Below are 17,991 nucleotides of genomic sequence, written 5' to 3' on the forward strand. Positions count from 1 at the left end.
CGTAGCTACGGCGAGTCGGTGGGACGTACACAAAATTTGAGCCAAAATGGCGTCCGTGTAAGCAAGTTTTCGCGAAACATGGAACGTGGAAAGTTTGCAAAGGATCTTATTTTAAAGGTGACCAATATCTGAAACATTTTTACTTAGCGTGACACTGTAGTACATTTGGGATGCATGATGCATATCACGGGTGGAATCCAAACTCCTTTCGTTCACGACTTTTTTTATTCCCTTTTACAGCGAGCCATTGGGGTTCATGGCCACGCCCACCCACTGACAGTGGTCGACCAACACGCTCAGCGCATGTTTGCAGCATGGCCTCGTCGGCTAAGAAGAGAGCGGTAGGTCTGGGGGAGAACCCCCGGGAAAGCGACAACAGCTCGGACGACAGTCTCGGGGATGACGGCGATTTCTCCGGGGCAGACAGCGAAACGTCCGAAGAGGAGATTAACGAGGTCGGGTTGACATCTTAGAGCCATCTGAATGAATGCTAGGTTGCTAATGCTAACACGGTTGAAAAAAAACAATGTGGCTTTAGCCTTTAATTTCTGTACTAGTTTGTGCACTTTGTTGGTGCATTAAAATAAGCAGATTTGTTTGCTATGTAGGAGGTGACGGTGGACTTCGAAGCGCACGCCGTTTCGCACAACGACTTCAATGGCATCAAAAAGCTCTTACAACAGGTTGGTTGTATTATTAGAAAAAAAAAAAAAAGTTAGTGCCTGCATGCGTTTTGACCGCTATGGTGGTTTGTTGCGCTCCAAGCTGTTTCTGAAGGCTCATGTCAACACGTCAGAGATGACCGACATCATCATCCAGCAGAACCACGTGGGAAGTGTCATCAAGGTACGTCTACTTTTACACTATAAAAAAATCGTTTGTATTTGATAAATATTTAGATTTTCATCCCTGTTTGATTACAAGAAAGAATTTATAAATATATCATTTTAATTTACAAGGGTAATGGATGGATGAGAGTAATATTTTTTTAAACAATTTTATTTTTATAATTATTCATCCATCCACCCATTTTCCGATCCGCATATCCTCACGATGGTCGCCGGCATGCTGCCGCCTACGCCTGTTGTCCTGGGCAGTAGGCGGGGTACACCCTGAACTGGTCGCCAGTATATCTTGCAAATCATTTCAAAACATGTATTGTTTTTTTGTTTTTTTTTCCCAAGCAAGCGGAGGTGCCCGAAGATAGCGACGATGACGACCCAGATGAAGTGTTTGGCTTCATCACCATGCTGAACCTCACAGAACAAAAGGCAAGACCTCCCGTCATCATCTCCCAACAGTGTTGTCGGGCCTCTGTGACGCTTGTTAATGTGTGCGCAGGGTGTGCAGTGCGTGGAGCAGGTGAAAGAGCTGATCCTGGACCAATGTGAGAAGAGCTCGGGCCACGCCGCCGCCGAGCAGCTGGAGCAGACGCTCGGCGACACCGCCAAGCCCGTCGGCCTGCTGCTGAGTGAGCGCTTTGTCAATGTGCCCCCGCAGATCGCCCTGCCCCTGCACAAACAGCTACAGTGAGTTGCTGTTGGGATGACGTTACGTATGTCGGGGGGTATTAGCAAATTTGTTCCAATTTTTTAGAGAAAGGTGCTTTGAAGAAAAAAATCACAATTAGTAAAAATTTACTTATGGGTGAAGTACTGGTACGTATGAAAAAATTGCAATTACAGTCTTTTTTGGTGGGGGAAGAAAATGATCAGAATCAAGGGTCTTAATGACCTTTGTTTTGACAGGGAGGAGATTTCTGAAGCCGAGCGCACCAACAAGCCCAGTGGGAAGTACCACTACTGCCTGATGATCAGCAAGACCTGCAAGGAGGCCAGCAAGAGCGTTCCCGCCAGAGGCCCTGCCCCCAAGGACGAATACATGTTCATCAACGCTGAGGAGGAGTTCTTTTATGAGGTGCTAAAAACAGTGCTTGCCTTCACTTGCGACTGCTCCCAAATAACCGTTTTTATCACACTTAAGAACAATTGTTTGGTCAATTTGCCTCTCCAGTCATAAGTAAAAAAAAAATTGCAGTTACATAGTGTATTACTACTATTGTGACAGTAAGTTAAATATGACAGGCAATTAGCAGTTACAAACTTTTACTAACTGATGACAAACTATATGTATTTTGACATTTCTCCTCACAGCACGCCGTCTCCAAGTTCCACTTCTCAGTGCAGGACGACGCCGACTCGTGCCTGAGCGGTCGCTGGTCCTTCGATGACGTTCCCATGAAGCCGTTCCGCACGGTCATGTTGATCCCGGTGGACCGGATGCCCGCCGTCATGGACAAACTTAAAGAATATCTGACCGTGTGACCACTGGCCGCATCGCAAAATAAACGGCGAGAGGAACTGCCCTCATCCCGGGGGGAAAAAAAAACAGACAGTCATTATTGCAAAGATTTAATGCGGTTCTGCAATGTGCGTGACTATGCAGCTGGTAGGAGCCAGGAAACCTTTGGAAGTACTTTGAAATTGTTTATTATTCATTACAAGAAATGTTATTGAGCTTTTTTGAGAGTTTCACGATATACTAGGTTCAATTAAGTTTTCTATACAGTTTTAAAAATCATGTTTATAAAACTTCCCCAGATGAGGACAAATCTACTGAACTGATTAGTCTTCAATTACATTTCTTACATCATGTTAAGCAGCTATAAAATCCAGTTTTACAAAGATTTCGAAACATTTTTTTTTCTAGTAAAAATGTCTTGAGTTAACAATTCCATGCTATACATCTTGAAAACGATGTTTATACAAAGATTTGTAAAAAAAAAAATTCTAGTGAGAACATCTCAGAGATTGTAGAAAAGCTACCGGATTTACTTCGGTGAGATTTCTTCTGTCAAAGAATCATGTTTTACCAAGATTTTTGAACAGAATATTTTTTTCTAGTAAGGAAAACTTGCTAGTCGCCTGAAGCTTTAAGTGGCTAGTTAGCAATAGGCACATTAGCATAACATGATGACTTTAAGCATTGATGAAGAATCCTATTTTACAAGGATTTTTTTAACCAAATTTTTTTTTCGAGTGAGGACACCCAGCAGATGGGAGAACAATTAAAAGCCACTGGACTGACTTGTGAGGAGCAAGAATTGCACAACATGTCTCCAGGTCCTCCGTTTTTGGGGGGGGGAATTTACAGCAAAATGTGGATTTCAAACAAACATACTGATCCAAAAGTGTTCTATATTTGATTTTTCATGCATCCCCCAAATTAAAAGGGCCACCTTACTCTACGACAACTATAAATTGACATTATGCCGTTGCTCTTAAGTCTTTGTTGTTCAATTCTGTGAAACCAAGTCCTTGAATAATCACCCCACATTAACAGCGCTGCCTCATTGGATGGCACAGCGATCAGTAGACGGCACCTTGCTGCCGCTGCTGCTGCTGCTGCTGCTGTTTTGATCAGCGTTGCTAGCCTTGCGTGCATCGCCCTTACAAACGGCGGCGGTTGGGTCCAGCATGTGCTGCAGGATGTCTTTGCTCTCGCTAGGGGGCAAATTGTAGAAGTAGTAGAGCGGCGCCGTTTGAGTGAAGCTACGGCAGGGAGAGAAAATGGAAAAAGTCAGCGTGTGACTAAAGCCGGATGACGACATACACGCTGGTGCCTTAACGTAAAACAACATGAATTATATTAGCACCGCAATGGGGAAATTGAGATACTGGTTCAATTTGTTTTGCGACCACACTCGATACTTGACATTAAATACGAATGGCAAAGACTCACACTTGGGGCGAAATCTCAGTGATGATCCTCATGCAGTTGTTTTCCGCCAGCGCGTACTCGTGGAACAGCACCCACTCGGGTAGCCCCGGCTTGTTCAAGCGCGGCCCGTAGACGGATAGCGGGTGCACCTGGGCCATGTGCTTGTGAGCGAGGATCAGGTAATTTCCTGAGCCGTCCACATCTCGAGCCACCTTCATGAAGGCACGATGGGAGGAGGAGTTGAAAACCTTGAGGAGGAAATGCGGAATTTGAGCGACGCACCTGCATGAAGAAGCCCGCTAGCAGGGCTCGCTTCAGGTTGGCGGAGTTTTTCCGAGTGCCAAACGCCGCTTCCGAGACGGGCAGCTCGATCCGGTTCAGCGTGTCGGTCAGCTCCGCCCTGATGCTCTCCGCCGTCTGAAGGGCCCAGTAGTCCAGGAAATGGTCCCGGCACCATTTGTCAACACGGATGTCTGCAGGGAAAACGGGAAAATCTTCAAATCAAACAAAACAGGGAAGCTGAGAAGAGAAAGACATTCGGCCCATAATCCGAGAGTGCGCCTTACGCGGATCCTTTTGGCTCCTCTTGAAGGCATTGAAGACATTAATGAGAGAGAAGTGGTCGCCTTCTTGGTGCTGGAATTTCCTGCGACACTGCAAGGCCTCGTGGCTCATTCCGGACGGAGGCTCCAGGAAGCAGGTCGGAGCTTGAAAGAAGGAAAATGCATCATGTAATGAGATCCAATTCAAGAAATGATAAATGCCCTTGTTTCGAAAATCTGAAGGTCCCTCGGAGGCACGTTTGCATGAGGGCGCGGTTGTGCTTATGGGTTACTGTGTAATGCCCGTTTCTAAATTCCTGAGGTCCCTGAAGTCGAGTGAGGAGGAGACCAAATAGATTTTTCCAGCGGCTACCCGAAAGCATGGCCGCTATGGTGAGCATTTCGCCGACGCAGTCAAACTCGCAGGAGGCCAGCAGCGCTTTGGCCAGCTGAGGCTCCAGCGGGATTTCGGACATGATGATGCCGATCTCGGAGAGGTCGCCGTCGTCGTCCAGAGCGGCCAGGTAGTCCAACTCCTCCAGGGCCTGCATGAGACTCTCGGGATCTGTGATCGAGGGAGGACAAAAGCCCGCCGGGAGTCACGACCCACAAAAAAAAGGAGGAAATGTGAAATGAACAGTTTGGGGGAGGGCCTTTTTTTTTTCTCTTTCGCACATGTGACGATTGGCATGTTGTGTGACCGAAGAGTAAACCACGTAACCGACCGGTTAGCAGTTCTCGATGAAGACATTCTATCTGTCATTAGCGCTATATGTAATGGTTGACAGGTAGACCAAATCAATGACTTTGTATAGTTCCGAAGTTAGAGGAGGGTCCTTTACTGTTCCGTACGCCTAACCATTGACATCGAGATCGGTCAATAAAGAGCAAACTCGCAGGACCAATCACAAAGGGCGACGGTTGTGTAATCACTAACAAATTGTCCCCCTTTTCGCCCTTCTGTCAAACAATGGCGGGCAGCCGGCTCGTGTCGGCTCGGGTCAGTTACGCCTCAACAAGCCCAAACAGACTGACTTCATCTGAGCACAAAAGACCCCCCCGGGCCCCCCCTCCCCCCGTCCATGGGAACGGGACCTCCTCTCCCCGAATTTTTTTTTTTTTTTTTTTAGCGGACAATTATCGAGGGTTTTCCCGCCAAGCTCACCGGGTCGGTCGATGAACTCGCACTGGCCCAAACCTCCGATCTGCATCCTCTTCAGGAAGAGAACGGTGGCCGTGATGTTGAACTCCAGGATCTGCGGCGAGCTCTGCGCAGGAAGTTGGCTGTCCTTGGCGTATAAACACAGACACTTACCTGCGATGGGAAAAGAAGTTGAAATCAACCGAAACGGTTTGTACTTGTTAAAGTTTGTGGCAGGCCGCTTTTTCTCTTTTAGACAAGGGTACGGCCCGACTAAATGAAGCCCCCTTCCGCACTTCGACATATTCGCTCGGCACCGAGGTGCCAACAAATGGAGCCAAAGTAATATTTTGATCGCAAACACGCTGAGCCGCGAATATCCGAGGCTTGACTTGTACCTGCTGGTCCGCACAGCTTTCTGCGCAGTTCTGCCTGGCAACGACTGATGGGCTGGAGCACCTCGGAGTTGGCTCTTATTCTCGGATTGTACACCTGGCAAAGTGACAAACATCAAACAACGTTTGGAAGAGTCGGACCGGATGCTACCTTTTGAATTCCGGGCCAGGGGGAGTTACTATCTCTGCTCACTAATAAACCTTGATGGAGGTAAGAAGCGGCGGTTACCATTTTCTTCTGGACCCCGCAGTCAACGACAAAGTTGACGGACTCCGCGGGCCGCCACGCATCCTCCGCATGACGGGTGGCGAGCAAAACTCTCCTGGTCTTTCTGCAGCTTCCTCGCTCATCCGGCGGAGGCCCGAGTCCTCCGCGGCTCGGACCCAGGACCACCGGCGCCATCCGGCCCAGGTGCGCTCCCAATCTGGTTCCTTCTTTCTGCAGGATGCCGTGGGCGCAGAGCACCTCCTGCGGAAGGAGTCGGATATTAGACTGCCCCAAGGTGGGCGCGCCAAGACCTGTGCCAAACGCACCTCTTCCGATGCCAAAAACACGACGACGTCACCGTCCTCCTTGGTGCGGTGGATCTCTAGAACCAGCCTCAAAGCGGAATAGAAGTAGTCCTTCCCAGCCCCGCTGTGCACCACCTTGGGGGGGCTCGCCCGAGATGACTCCAAGCTGATGATCGGGGCTGCGCCGAAGTGATTGCGAAGGCTGTCGGTGAGGGGTGGCGCGGCGAGGACCACCACCCGGAGTTCAGGCCTGTGCGCGAGGATGTCCTTCAGGAGTCCCAGCAGGAGGTCGGTGCTCACCGTCCTCCGGTGGGCCTGGTCGATGACGATCACGCCGTAGTGCTCCAGAAAAGGGTCGGACATCATCTCTCTCAGCAAAATGTCATCGGTGCAGTACCTGAGAAGGCATACGTGCGCCTTTGTGATGTTTGTCCCTGGGGGTGGTGCCCTCAAAAGGTTCTACTTTGGTGCCCTGAACTTCAACGTCAGGAATCGGCTGTACAATTTAAATCCTGGACACGGTACGGTACTTTGATTGAGTCCTGCTGTCCATTTCAGTGGAACTCGTCTCAGTAAGGTTGCAGCTTTGTACCTTTCAACCTCACATTAGAATGGCAAGGAGACGTTTTTTTCAAAGGTTTCTTCCGCATTTGCTGTTCTCGCACAACGACCGTAAGGGGCTACTACACTAAGTGTGTACGAAAGAGGCCTAAGGTGCAGACCTGAGGACCGTGTCGGAGCAGCAGCACGTCTCCCGGCCAACGCTGTAGCCCACCTCATGGCCGACGTTCACGTCCATTTCGTCCGCCACTCGCAAGGCCAAGTCCACGGCTCGCTGGCCGCCAGCCTGCGTGCACGCCACCGTGCCGTGCCGGTAGCGGGCCGATAGGCACGACTCTGCGCACCACTGAGGGATCTGTAGGATTCAAGAAAAAAACCCAAAAAAATCAATGTCAACATTTCCATTGGGCCACAGTCATCAATAATGCTCCCGCCCTTCTTACTCCCATCCCACCATTCAGGCCCATCCCAGCTAAGCAAACAGTGAAGAAGGTATACCGCTCATAATGCCAAACATGCCGGGGCAGCAAGTGACGAGCTCGGTAGGATCACAGCCGAGCCGAGCTCTTGTATCGGATCAACAAACGTTTTTCATCTATTATAAAAAATTTAGCCCATTTTATTATGTATTTTTCTTGTAGTAGATATGAGAAATATAACCTTTTTAAACAAACGTGGTGCGAATAAATCATGTTTTCAATTCAAGTGACAGCTCTCATTCTTTGGGGCTGTTGTTGTGATGCAAGTGTACCTAATATTGTGTCCACTCACCTGTGTGCTCCTGCCGGCGTCGGCGTGCGCGCACACGACCAACAGTGGCGCGTGAGCGAGCGCGTCGTCGAAACGTCGCCGCAGCGCCCACACGGGCAGCGTCCTCCTCTCGGCCAGCAAGCTGTAGTACCGCGACGAGAAAGGTAAACCGTCGAAGCGGTTCAGCTCCAGCTCGTCTCCGAAGCAAAAGGGAGCTTCGCTGGCCCACTCGGCCGCACTTTGGTGGTTCTTTTGGACTTGGTTCGTGGCGTTGTCGCCGTCGTCACTCATGGCGCGTTTACGTGCTCGTCCGAAATGTCAGCGTTAAGTTGACCCGACGAAGGTGGTCTGTCCTCTCAACTGCACTTGATACCCAACTGTCCCGACTGACCGTGAACGCCCCACCCCCTATTTTCCCTCGCACGTGCTCTCATTAACAGTCGTTCAAGCGAGTATCTTCAATGTCATCATTTTAGCGTATATATTTTTAAATCAGAGGCAATATACACGAGCTTTAATGACAAACGATACTGTAAGTTTGCTTTCGTACGTCATGGTTTTCAATTGCTGTAATTGACAAATGTATTTGGGAGTTATCGATAGTTTATGGAATCCAACAAATGGTTTTACTCTAATATATACCTATAAACAGCAACATTTTCCAGTGGTCACGTTTTAAAAAAATGTTTATAAAGAAATATACAATAATACGTTTTTTAAATATTATTCAAAAATGTTCATGTGTTGACCACATTGAAGATGTGGAATGACTTTTATAAGAAAAGTCTATATTATGACCATCTGTTTTAAATATACACTCAAGGTTTTATTTTGGACACAAAAATATACACCAAGCTGTTATGGCGTCTTTACACAATTAATAAACCACATAAAAAGTGTAAAAATCACAAGAATAGTACACCAAAAATGAATAGACACATGGAGAGAAGGACACTTTGGACAGTGTTTACTGCACATAGGATGTATCAAACATTTGGCTTAGAAAAACATGTGTTCACCTGTAACACAACACACACACTCTTGTACGCACACACAGTGCTTCTCAGCACACAGACATGGTTTTTTTTTTTTGTTTGTTTAAAAAAAAAGTAAAAGTTGTTTAAAAGTAAAAGTAGTGCATGGTCACAACCTAAATTGTATCAAAAGTAACAAAAGTTCAGTCCCATTTTAGACTTTGTGTCACTCACGTGTGATTTCACGAACAAAACAGCAAGGAATGGCAACATTATGTAATACGTTTGCATGAGATATTACAAGATATGAAGACAGGATTATTCTACAAGGTGTTGCAGTTAAAAGCAGAGCAGTCATTCGCCGGCTTCAAGTTTAGTTTAGCATTGCACGGAATTTGACAGCCAGTACTTACCAATAAAATTGAAAATTAAAAAAACTTCAAGTCGGTAGAATTCACAAACTTTTACCCAGGCTGTTGTGAGGATAAATGACTTTTTTTTTCACTGAACCAAAAAAGTAAAATTTTTAACCAATTTTGGCTCTCAACACAAATAAAAAAATGGACTACACTCGCAAGTCGGAGCATTCGTAATCCAAGGCAAAAGTGTTGCTCACAGATTTGCGTTTCTAACGATCCCTTGTTTTCGTAATATATGAACGAGATGACGAAAACAAGACAACATGGCTGTAATTCTTGGCTCTTCATGTCAAACAAAAAAAGTGTCAGGCACAGTGCACTGCGTGGCAACAAATAAATAGGGATCAGATAAATAGTTCACTTGCGTGTACCTGAACTCTTAGCACCAAGGAGGCGTGTCAGGGCCGCCATTTTGATGGCGGTCCTAAGTGCAAACGATTCCACCGCCGCAACGTCATCATCTGCTGTACTTGACGTTGGCCACCACGCGGGGCTTGGGCAGTGTGGTGGGCTGCTTGGCCGCACTTCAGACAAAAAACAAAAATACAACCGAATACAATAATTGCCTATAGTTTTCACAAGATGGCGGCAAAGCACTTTTTTTCCTAATGAACGCTATTTACTTTTTAATTTATTGTGTATTATAATGTAATATTTTAAACCAAAACAAATGTGGTGTGGTAGCACCGATCCACTATTATGTCCTAATGTAAGAAGAGGAGCGTGTTTTTGGTGATCTCACTTTGCCGGGTGGGGGCGCGCGGGTCTGGGTCCGGGTTCGGGTCTGGGTCCAGGTTCGGGTCTGGGAGCGGGTCCAGATACAGGTCCAGGTGCGGCATGAGAGGTCCGGGGGTCTGCGGGCAGGGGCTTCTGTGGGGGGCCAGGCCGCTCCGTTTCCTGACATGAGAGAGCAACAATAGCAGGGAATCTCCACAAGAGGGCGCTCCTAGTCAACAAGACTACAGAGGGAATTTATTTGGTGTCAAAATTGATTTTTTTTCTACATTAATGAATTCAATGATGTATTAGAGACATTGTAGTAATTACTGACGAATCTACTTTTAAAAAATGATTAAATATCCTGTATTTGCATCATTTTACACTTAAAAGTGAAATAAACAAAGTAAATATATTAAAATATACAATGAGTAAATGTGCTGTGACGCATTTTCTATGAAGTAGTTAAGTTAATCTGAAATGCTGCAATTTGTTATTTCACAGCCAATTAACTTGGTAACACATTCCTTTCTCATTTGTGGATGCTCACCATCCTGCAGCCGTTGAGGCGTGCAGCACCGGCAAACGCTACGCCCGTCCTTCTCGCCACCGCCACATGGACGTGAGGATGAAGATGAGGAGGAGGAGGCGGCGCCGCCGGCGTGGCCAGGGTCACGCTAAGCGAGAGGGGCTGGCACTGGGGCAAGCGGCGCAGGCTGTGCGACGGGTATGGCGGCGGGAGTTGCACCTGTGGCCCCCGGTGAGGCGGCTGCGGTGAAGATGGAGAACCGTTAACATCCAGGTAGGTTGGAATAAATAACCCATCAATAAAACATTTGGTCTCATATTAGGAGGCCGATAGCTAAACAGACCCCCTGTCTAGGCAGAACTTCCTGAGAATCATGCAAAAACTATGTAGGGATGCACCCCCCCCACCCCCCGTTTAGGCAGAACCCCACTAGAACCAAGCCAAAATATTACTACGTAATTATTATTCTTATTCCTGATAACATCCACCGTGTAGAAGGAACGCCCTCGTCCATGTGGTGTCATTTGGAGGAGACCCGTCTAGGCACAAGGCTGTGGGAAGATGAAAACTTTCTTCCCGGTCATCCTCATGTGGTCTTATTTGAAGGTGGCCCACAGCGAAATAGAGCCCCCCCCCCCCCCCCCATCTAGGCAGAGCCAAGCCAAAACATGAGCGCTTGGTGTTTAGACCAGATGTTGCAAGTGTACACATGAGCTCATGTGGCAGCCCCCCCCCCGGACCACTGGAGGGAGAGGAAGATGACCTCACCTGCATCGCACGCCACATCAAACATCCTCTGGAAAAAACCTCCATGATGAGAACCACATGACTCAAACCCGACTAATGCGCAGCAGCTGGAGGAGGGAATGATGGGGGGGTCCGCCCTCTGGCGCAGGGATGTCCGGGTGGGGCAAGTCCCGTAACACGATGACATCATCATCAACACAAAAATTTGACATGTTCGGTGAAGCCGCGGCTGTATCGCGTCTCGCTGTTTGAAATCCTGCTACAAAGAGCGATTTTAGCATTATCGTTTTTATTGGGCCAGGTCTGAATTTACACTTATGCACCTTCGGTTTGGTGCAACAAAGTGGGCAGAATTGAGGTCGTCTGGAAGAGTTGCAGCGCAGTTTAAATGTGTTGCCGCCCCGTGTGTGTTCAAGTAGTTGTTGTTAAATTACTGTACTGTAACATCTATGCTCATTTCAGTTAGCCTGTCTGTGGCGTTTAACGTATGTTAGCATGACGACAACCCTAGATGGGGGGGGGGGGTTCATTGTACCTTGAAGATGGTGGCGCTGTTGGGCAGAGGCGGTGCCGGTCGAGACGGGGACGGCACACTCGTTGGCTGATGCCGCTTGGGCGTGGATGCCACGCCCGTCGAGACGCTTACAGATCTGAGAAAACGAGGGGAAAAAAACCCACCCGTCAACTACAAGATGAAAAACAATTGGGTTTGTGTAAAGAAAAACAAAAAACAAAAAACAAAGACCTGAGCTTGTCAGTCGGGTCCTTCTTGGCGCTGGAGAGCACCCCTCGGAGACTTTTCCGCTTGATGCACCCCAACACGGCGGCGCCCACCAGGATGAGCAGCACCGCCATGACTCCCACCGTCACGCGGAGGCCATCTGCCGTCGGGGGGGGAAAAATTCGGGCTTAAAGTGAGCGAAGTGAGATAAAACTCACCTTTGGAGGGTTTACCTGCCAATCGGACGGGGCCACTGTCCACGCTGCCCCCGAAGCCGGACGTGTCGCAGAAAGGTGGTGCGCGGTGCGCCTCGCAGTGACAGTTCTTGTTGTTGTTGCATACCTGCCCAAAAAAGGATGAGGCTTATTCCCAAATTCCACCATGCCCCCAAAAGACACGCACGCCCATGCGCAGAAACGGCGCACCCTCTACTCAGCACACATCCAGGAAAAACAGTAAAAACAAACGCCCATTTGTTGGCACGATGCTAAATTATGCAACCCTTAAATAATCCCAATGGTGCACCCCCTCTCATCTGAACCCTCACTTTCAATGACGCACCTCCCTTCAGTATCTCCAAACAGAAAATGCACCTCCTTTCTAGGCACATTTAATCACACCCCTTCAATGTCCACCACAGTATTAATAGCGCACCCACACTCACACTCGAATAAACAAGCCAAACAAATCCACGCCTAGAAAATTGGATGCTCCACCGTCACTTGGTCCCCTTCATAACTTTTAGAGGATGAAAACACTTTAATCGTGCACCAAACTGTACTTGTCACCTTTCTCCAAGCAAAGTGAAATCAAGCCCAGGCATCTTTTTTTTTTTGGGGGGGGGCAAGGACGACCGCCCGAGACTCTGATGAATGGCACTGGGCGCTAATCGTAAGTGAAACCATTACGCTTAATTGAGTGGGCTGCTTTCGGCATCCTGGATGATTGATTGTGCAGCTCCTTAATGACTCCCCAGGAGAAAAAGGTGGAGGTGCGCCCTCAAGTAAAGTGTCCAAGGCAGTTGAGTTTGTAAACAATAGACGCCGGGGTACTTCCGGCCGGGTGGCACAAAAGTGACTGACTAACGTTGACCTGAGCTGAAATGATGACAAGGATGAGTTTGGGTTTGTGCCACCAGATGGATCCAAAAAGGTTTAGTGTGTTTTGCAGATTAGATGGCAGATGGATGTCTACCCGTGGTGCCTTGGGACATGCGGATGACGTCACGGCGCACTCACCCCTCGCCCGTTGCACTTGGCGGCACACTCGTGCACACCGAAAGCGCTGACGTTCCGGCACTGACGGTTCAGGCACATCTGAAGAACGACATAAACCAAGAACAAAATGGATCACGAGTGGGGGGGGGGGGGGTGTTGCGCTCAGGGTGGGGTGTCGGGGGGGGCTCACCATTCCACCGCCGCACTTTGTCCCCGTCAGCACCAGGCCCGGGTCGGGCATGTCGTCACCCAGGTAGACGTGCGTGCCGCGGCACAGGATCCGGCCGCCCTCCTGCAAGGGGATGTTGGTTTCAATGGAGACGGCGTTGGTGCCGATGACGGGGCGGTTGGCGCCCCCTTGGCACTGGATTTTCCCGCATTGGGCGTCCCTGCAAAAGCGGACACAAGATTAGGGACACCTGCGCAAGCCATTGAGATTTAGAACGCCTCGTCGTTGGCCGTGAGTGCATAGCGAAGAGGGGCGATTTTTAATGTTTTTTTTTGTTGATGAGGTAGCAAGACTAGTAGAGGTGGCGCACCCCTCCCTCCCCTTTACCGTGCATCACATTTGGCAAAGGACCCTTTAGCATCTTTGCCACAGTTGCCGTAGGGATCGCCCGCCGAGTTGACTCTCTCAAAGCAGATGCCGGGTGCGGCCTTGGCACCTGCAAAACAGAAAAGTCATTATCGGATCCGCCGCAGGAAGCGACGCTAGCACCAAGTGGGGGGGGGTGCGCCGTCCTCTCTGTCCTCACCTTGCCCCCACAGCGTGACGCACTGCTGCTCGTGCGTCTGGCACACGCCGTTGTAGCAGTAGCCGTCCACGCCGCTGCAGGCGTGCCCGTCGTGCAGGTAGACGTTGGCGGGGCAGTGGGGGCCGCCGCCCGTGCAGAACTCGGGCAGGTCGCACGAGTTGCCCGACTCGCGGCACGGAGTCCCCGCCGGCTTCAGCTGGGAACGGCACGCGCGCAGGACGGGGTGAGCGGGAGGAGTCGACGGCCTTGGCGGCGGCGGCCGGCCGAGCGCCGTACCTGACAGTCGTGGCAGCACTGGCCGTGGGCGCACACGGCGTCGCCCTTCAGGGTGCACGTGGTGGCGTTGCAGCAGGGATTCATGCATTCCTGCCACAGCACAACACCTTCCAATGTCAATCTTTTCCTTTAACAATCCACTTACTTTCTATGATAATGTATTTATTGGGATGTAATTGCAATTGTAATTTAGTTGAGATCATTTTTTTAAGTGGATTTTGATGTATTATATTATTTACATGTTTAAATATAATTAGTATACATCAAAATAGATATTTCAAATATTTCCACAGAATTTTCTAATAATCAGGAATCATTACATTTAAAAAAAAAAATAAACATGTTAGAAATGTAATTTGAAAATATACAAATTAAATGTTTTTTTGTTTTTTTTAAATTATGACATTGTTAGTAAATTACAAAATTGTCCGTCCTAAAAAAAAACGACACAGAATTGCGGTTGAGTGCGAAAACAAACAAAGAATTTAAATAATAAATCTATTTTCTGAAATACCTGGACATTCAAATTTGTAATCATTGCATTCCTTCTTTAACCATAGAACCTGAAATCTGAGCTAAAAAGAGCTAAAGCATTTCATCTTGGACTGTGTTGGATTTGTGTTTAAAAAAAAAAAAAAAAAAAAGCCCCCTAGAGACAACACAAGATTTGTGATTTCGTGTGTGTGCGCAGATGGAAACCTCAAGCTCCCCGCAGTCGCACTCCTCGCCCTCCTCCACGTAGCCGTTGCCGCACTTCTGGCCGCCGTAGAGCACCTTGACCTCGGGCATGTTGAAGAGACACATGCCCACGCCCTTGTCCAGGCTGGCCACCAGGTCCTTCTTGCTGCAGCTGCTGAACACGGTAGGGAAGGGATACCTGTGCAAATGCAAACACCTGTCAGCATTTACGTTGCATGAAAAAAGTCGCGGAAGTTGTCATACATTAGTGGTGCGGAAAAAAAAAAAACGCAATTAGTCAGACGTCGTTTTACTCGTGAGCGCAAAGAGCGTACTAGCACACGGACCTGCTCAAATGGCTTCCGAGAAGCACTCTTTGTCCTTTCTGGTTGAACAACTTTGGCATACTCGATGGACAACTTATGTAAAAACGCATGATGGAGTGTTTTGAATGTTGCTTCTGGATGAGAGTGCACGTCCACGCCCAGCTAGTCGTTACTTATTGAGCTCCTCCTCAAAATGACATAATGTGTGATGCTATCAACTGATGGAGAACCTTAGAAGGTGTTTTTCATAAACAAAACACCATCAAGCACACTGGACACAAAGGGCGGCGCCGCGTCGTCATACTTCTCCCGACAGAGATGACTCGCGCCCGCGATGAAAACAAAGTTCAAACCGAGTATCATATTTAATCCCTCTCAAATGCATATGACCTCCAAAGTCAAAATATAAACCATTTGTAGGAATCTTGCATGTACACGGTCAGGAACACATGTTACATAAAGGACGGTGTTCGCTAGTAAATTATTCAACGCAAACAAAACACCCGCAGATGACTCTCATCGATAGCATTAGCTAGCGTACTAGCCTAAATGACATGCTAGCACAAACCGAAGTGGCATCACGAATGTGCGCACTAGCACATTATACAAACGTTATTAAAGTCTTTATTTGGCACATAACGGAAGATAGATTCCGGGGGGAAAAATGGGCCAATAGGCAGGGGTTCACCCTAGCGCAGTTGCGGAGGAGCAACCAAGAAACGGTGACAATGGACTGTGTGCTAATCCTCGTGGCCTTTTAAACAAATTTCATCTGCGGGTGTCGCTAACAAGGAGGTGATAGCAGAGTTGTGCCTTGGAATACGCGAGTGCCTTAATCCCGGATTAAAAAGCGCACGCTGCAACATGAAGCAACGAGGATTATTTGCACTACAAACAAACGTCGATATTCACGTCTTATTTGTGGCTGATTATTATTTCTATCTTTAGCCCGCCGCACGTCATCGTATTTGGAGAGCTGACACGCAAACAACAAGGCCAACTTTCAGTATTCAAAAGCGGCCAACTTGGAAGAAAAAGTGCGGAACACGACGGTTTTCAGGGGTGCTTAAGTATTTATCAGTCGCCACAGAGAGATTTTTCCGACATTAAACTTGCATGCGAGTCAAAAAATAGCGACTGGCTTGGAATGAGGAAAAGTGGACAGGAAAAAGACAGAACGTTTTTTACATTTTTTATTTAATAATAATGACAAAAAGTCTAGTCGGAAAAAGTTGAAAAATATGAGGTGTTTATGTTTTATTCCAAAAATAGTCAATGTTCAAGGGTTGCCTTGACCAAAAACATCAGTTTCTGACCAAAAAGCAGAGAAAATTAGCTTTTTTGTGAAAAAACCCCCAAGCCAAGTAGAACTAGAATTTTGACTTCTATTTTGCTTTTCGTCACACCTCAAACTATAAAACTAAAGACAAGGCTGAGAAAGGGCTCTTGATGACAGAATACATTTTGTCACGATTACGCGATTCACCCTCGATTCTTAATCTTCAGTGTTGAGCTCAGTTCCAAAGTGATGCAACGCCGCCATCTACAGAGATTTTTCCCCATTACACTGGTTTACAAACTTGATATTCACAGATGAGCAAGAATATCAGTTGATGAATATAAACGTCCACAGATAATAGAACTTTCAAATTGAATAACTTCAATTTTTAGGGAAACAAAAAAAAAGCTAAATTCAATCAACAAATATTACAGGGCTGAATTAAAAAAATAAATAAATAAAATGGAGCAGCCCCTCTAGCGTCTGTGAACTTGCATGTTTTTTTGTTTTTTTTCTTCCCGAATACTTCCACACAGCTGTGTACTGTACCTGAACTAATCACTTCCCCCCCAACAAAGACTCAACGTAGCCGCAGGATGTTAGCGCAGCTGCAGTCGTAAAAAAAAAAAAAAAAAACAGAAATTTCACAGCAGACTTTGCTCAAAAATCTGAGAGCGCTGAGACGCGCCCGCTCACCCGGTAGAAGGAGTCATGATGCAACCGCCGCGCTCCGCCGTCACCCGGCAGCCGCACCCCCGCTCGGGCGTGTCGTGGTTCATGCCGAAGTTGTGGCCCAGCTCGTGGGCCAGCGTGACGGCCGCACCCAGCGGGTTGTCCGAATGGTCCTGGAAAGCAAAAATCAAATCATTGATTTTGCAATAAGGCTGTAAAAACAACATGGGGGGGGGGGGAAAGCTTGTGAGCGCTGTCAGATGCACTGTACGTTGCTCCGGGTGTGCCTAATCAAGTGGATGCCAGGTGTTTCAAAACAACAACAAAAAATCATCAACATATCCGCCATTTTGTGCCCTCTGTAATAACGGAGGAGTAAGCGTGCATGAAAAACAACTGGGCAGCTAATGACAGGCTACGGTTTTTCGGCTTTAAAGGAAAAGTTTTACAGCCTTGTTAGCGTGTTGTGGATTGCACTTGTGTGATGAAAGGGCGGCAATTAGTTGACGTACCATGACGATTCCTCCGGACTGCTCCGCCGTGCACATGCTCATGATGGGCGCCATGCCGATGGTGGTGCCTTGGAAGAACACGCCGCTGACGAAGGGAGACCACTTGGTCATTACACTGAGAAATATGTCCCTTTTACACTAATTCAGGTACCCCACTCCATGTAGGTACTTTTGGGGACACTGTTTCTTTATCATAAAGGGAAAATGGTAAACCAGGAAATGTGTTAGTTTTCGACTAAAGAACAAAAATGTTTGCATGAATGTCTACGAAATTCTTTTAAGTCGCTTCAAATGCTACATAGTTTGTTTTTCTACTTTAACCGAACCAATAAATATGTCCAGTAGGCTACTTTTTATATATGAAATTGCACTGAATGGTTTTGAGACAAGGCTCATTTTAGTGAATAACGGAGGATGGAATGCCCCCAAAAAATCCACAACTCGGCCATTTGCAAATGCCGGCTACTTTTTGGATGAGATCCTACAAAACTACAAAAAAAAAGTGAAACATCATGAAGTGAAAACATTGCAGACGGCCGCTCGTTCC

General features: G+C 47.6%; 3 protein-coding genes and 1 long non-coding RNA gene across 5 annotated transcripts in view; 2 read left to right on the forward strand and 2 right to left on the reverse strand.

The window, feature by feature from the left end:
* Window positions 1–17: 17 nt before the first annotated feature.
* bccip (BRCA2 and CDKN1A interacting protein) lies at window positions 18–2,877 on the forward strand. Its single transcript, XM_086016513.1, is given in 8 exon segments — window positions 18–117; window positions 241–455; window positions 609–683; window positions 766–846; window positions 1,185–1,321; window positions 1,323–1,529; window positions 1,749–1,917; window positions 2,154–2,877. Coding segments are annotated over 7 exon segments (981 nt in total). The 5' UTR covers window positions 18–117; window positions 241–314; the 3' UTR covers window positions 2,325–2,877.
* dhx32a (DEAH (Asp-Glu-Ala-His) box polypeptide 32a) lies at window positions 2,474–8,030 on the reverse strand. The gene is made up of 11 exons (XM_086016493.1): window positions 7,644–8,030; window positions 7,034–7,227; window positions 6,333–6,708; window positions 6,028–6,267; window positions 5,802–5,895; window positions 5,428–5,577; window positions 4,636–4,827; window positions 4,287–4,427; window positions 4,003–4,193; window positions 3,742–3,932; window positions 2,474–3,551 (listed from the first exon to the last, which is right to left on the reverse strand). Exons 1-11 carry the CDS (start codon window positions 7,911–7,913, stop codon window positions 3,350–3,352), a joined length of 2,241 nt encoding a protein of 746 aa, XP_085872619.1. The 5' UTR covers window positions 7,914–8,030; the 3' UTR covers window positions 2,474–3,349.
* LOC147128806 (uncharacterized) overlaps window positions 7,669–17,991 on the forward strand; it is a 47,830-nt gene continuing 37,507 nt past the window's right edge. Inside the window, exons 1-3 of the long non-coding RNA XR_015082552.1 lie at window positions 7,669–7,786; window positions 10,293–10,534; window positions 14,669–14,839. This is a non-coding gene — a long non-coding RNA (uncharacterized LOC147128806). The remainder of the gene's footprint in view (window positions 7,787–10,292; window positions 10,535–14,668; window positions 14,840–17,991) is intronic.
* Window positions 8,575–17,991, reverse strand: part of adam12a (ADAM metallopeptidase domain 12a) — a 34,761-nt gene continuing 25,344 nt past the window's right edge. For both annotated transcript variants that reach the window (XM_086016490.1, XM_086016491.1), the window contains exons 10-23: window positions 17,445–17,529; window positions 16,957–17,105; window positions 14,677–14,854; window positions 13,978–14,067; window positions 13,702–13,897; window positions 13,503–13,611; window positions 13,137–13,335; window positions 12,968–13,045; window positions 11,963–12,071; window positions 11,754–11,889; window positions 11,544–11,658; window positions 10,283–10,501; window positions 9,758–9,912; window positions 8,575–9,539 (exon numbers count right to left, since the gene is read on the reverse strand). In XM_086016490.1, coding sequence (XP_085872616.1) covers window positions 9,473–9,539; window positions 9,758–9,912; window positions 10,283–10,501; window positions 11,544–11,658; window positions 11,754–11,889; window positions 11,963–12,071; window positions 12,968–13,045; window positions 13,137–13,335; window positions 13,503–13,611; window positions 13,702–13,897; window positions 13,978–14,067; window positions 14,677–14,854; window positions 16,957–17,105; window positions 17,445–17,529 — 1,885 coding nt within the window. In that variant the 3' untranslated portion in view covers window positions 8,575–9,472. The remainder of the gene's footprint in view (window positions 9,540–9,757; window positions 9,913–10,282; window positions 10,502–11,543; window positions 11,659–11,753; window positions 11,890–11,962; window positions 12,072–12,967; window positions 13,046–13,136; window positions 13,336–13,502; window positions 13,612–13,701; window positions 13,898–13,977; window positions 14,068–14,676; window positions 14,855–16,956; window positions 17,106–17,444; window positions 17,530–17,991) is intronic.

This window comes from Filicampus tigris, chromosome 19, assembly GCF_054856515.1.
Source record: "Filicampus tigris isolate MCC_2025a chromosome 19, RoL_Ftig_1.0, whole genome shotgun sequence".
Taxonomy (NCBI): Eukaryota; Metazoa; Chordata; class Actinopteri; order Syngnathiformes; family Syngnathidae; genus Filicampus; species Filicampus tigris.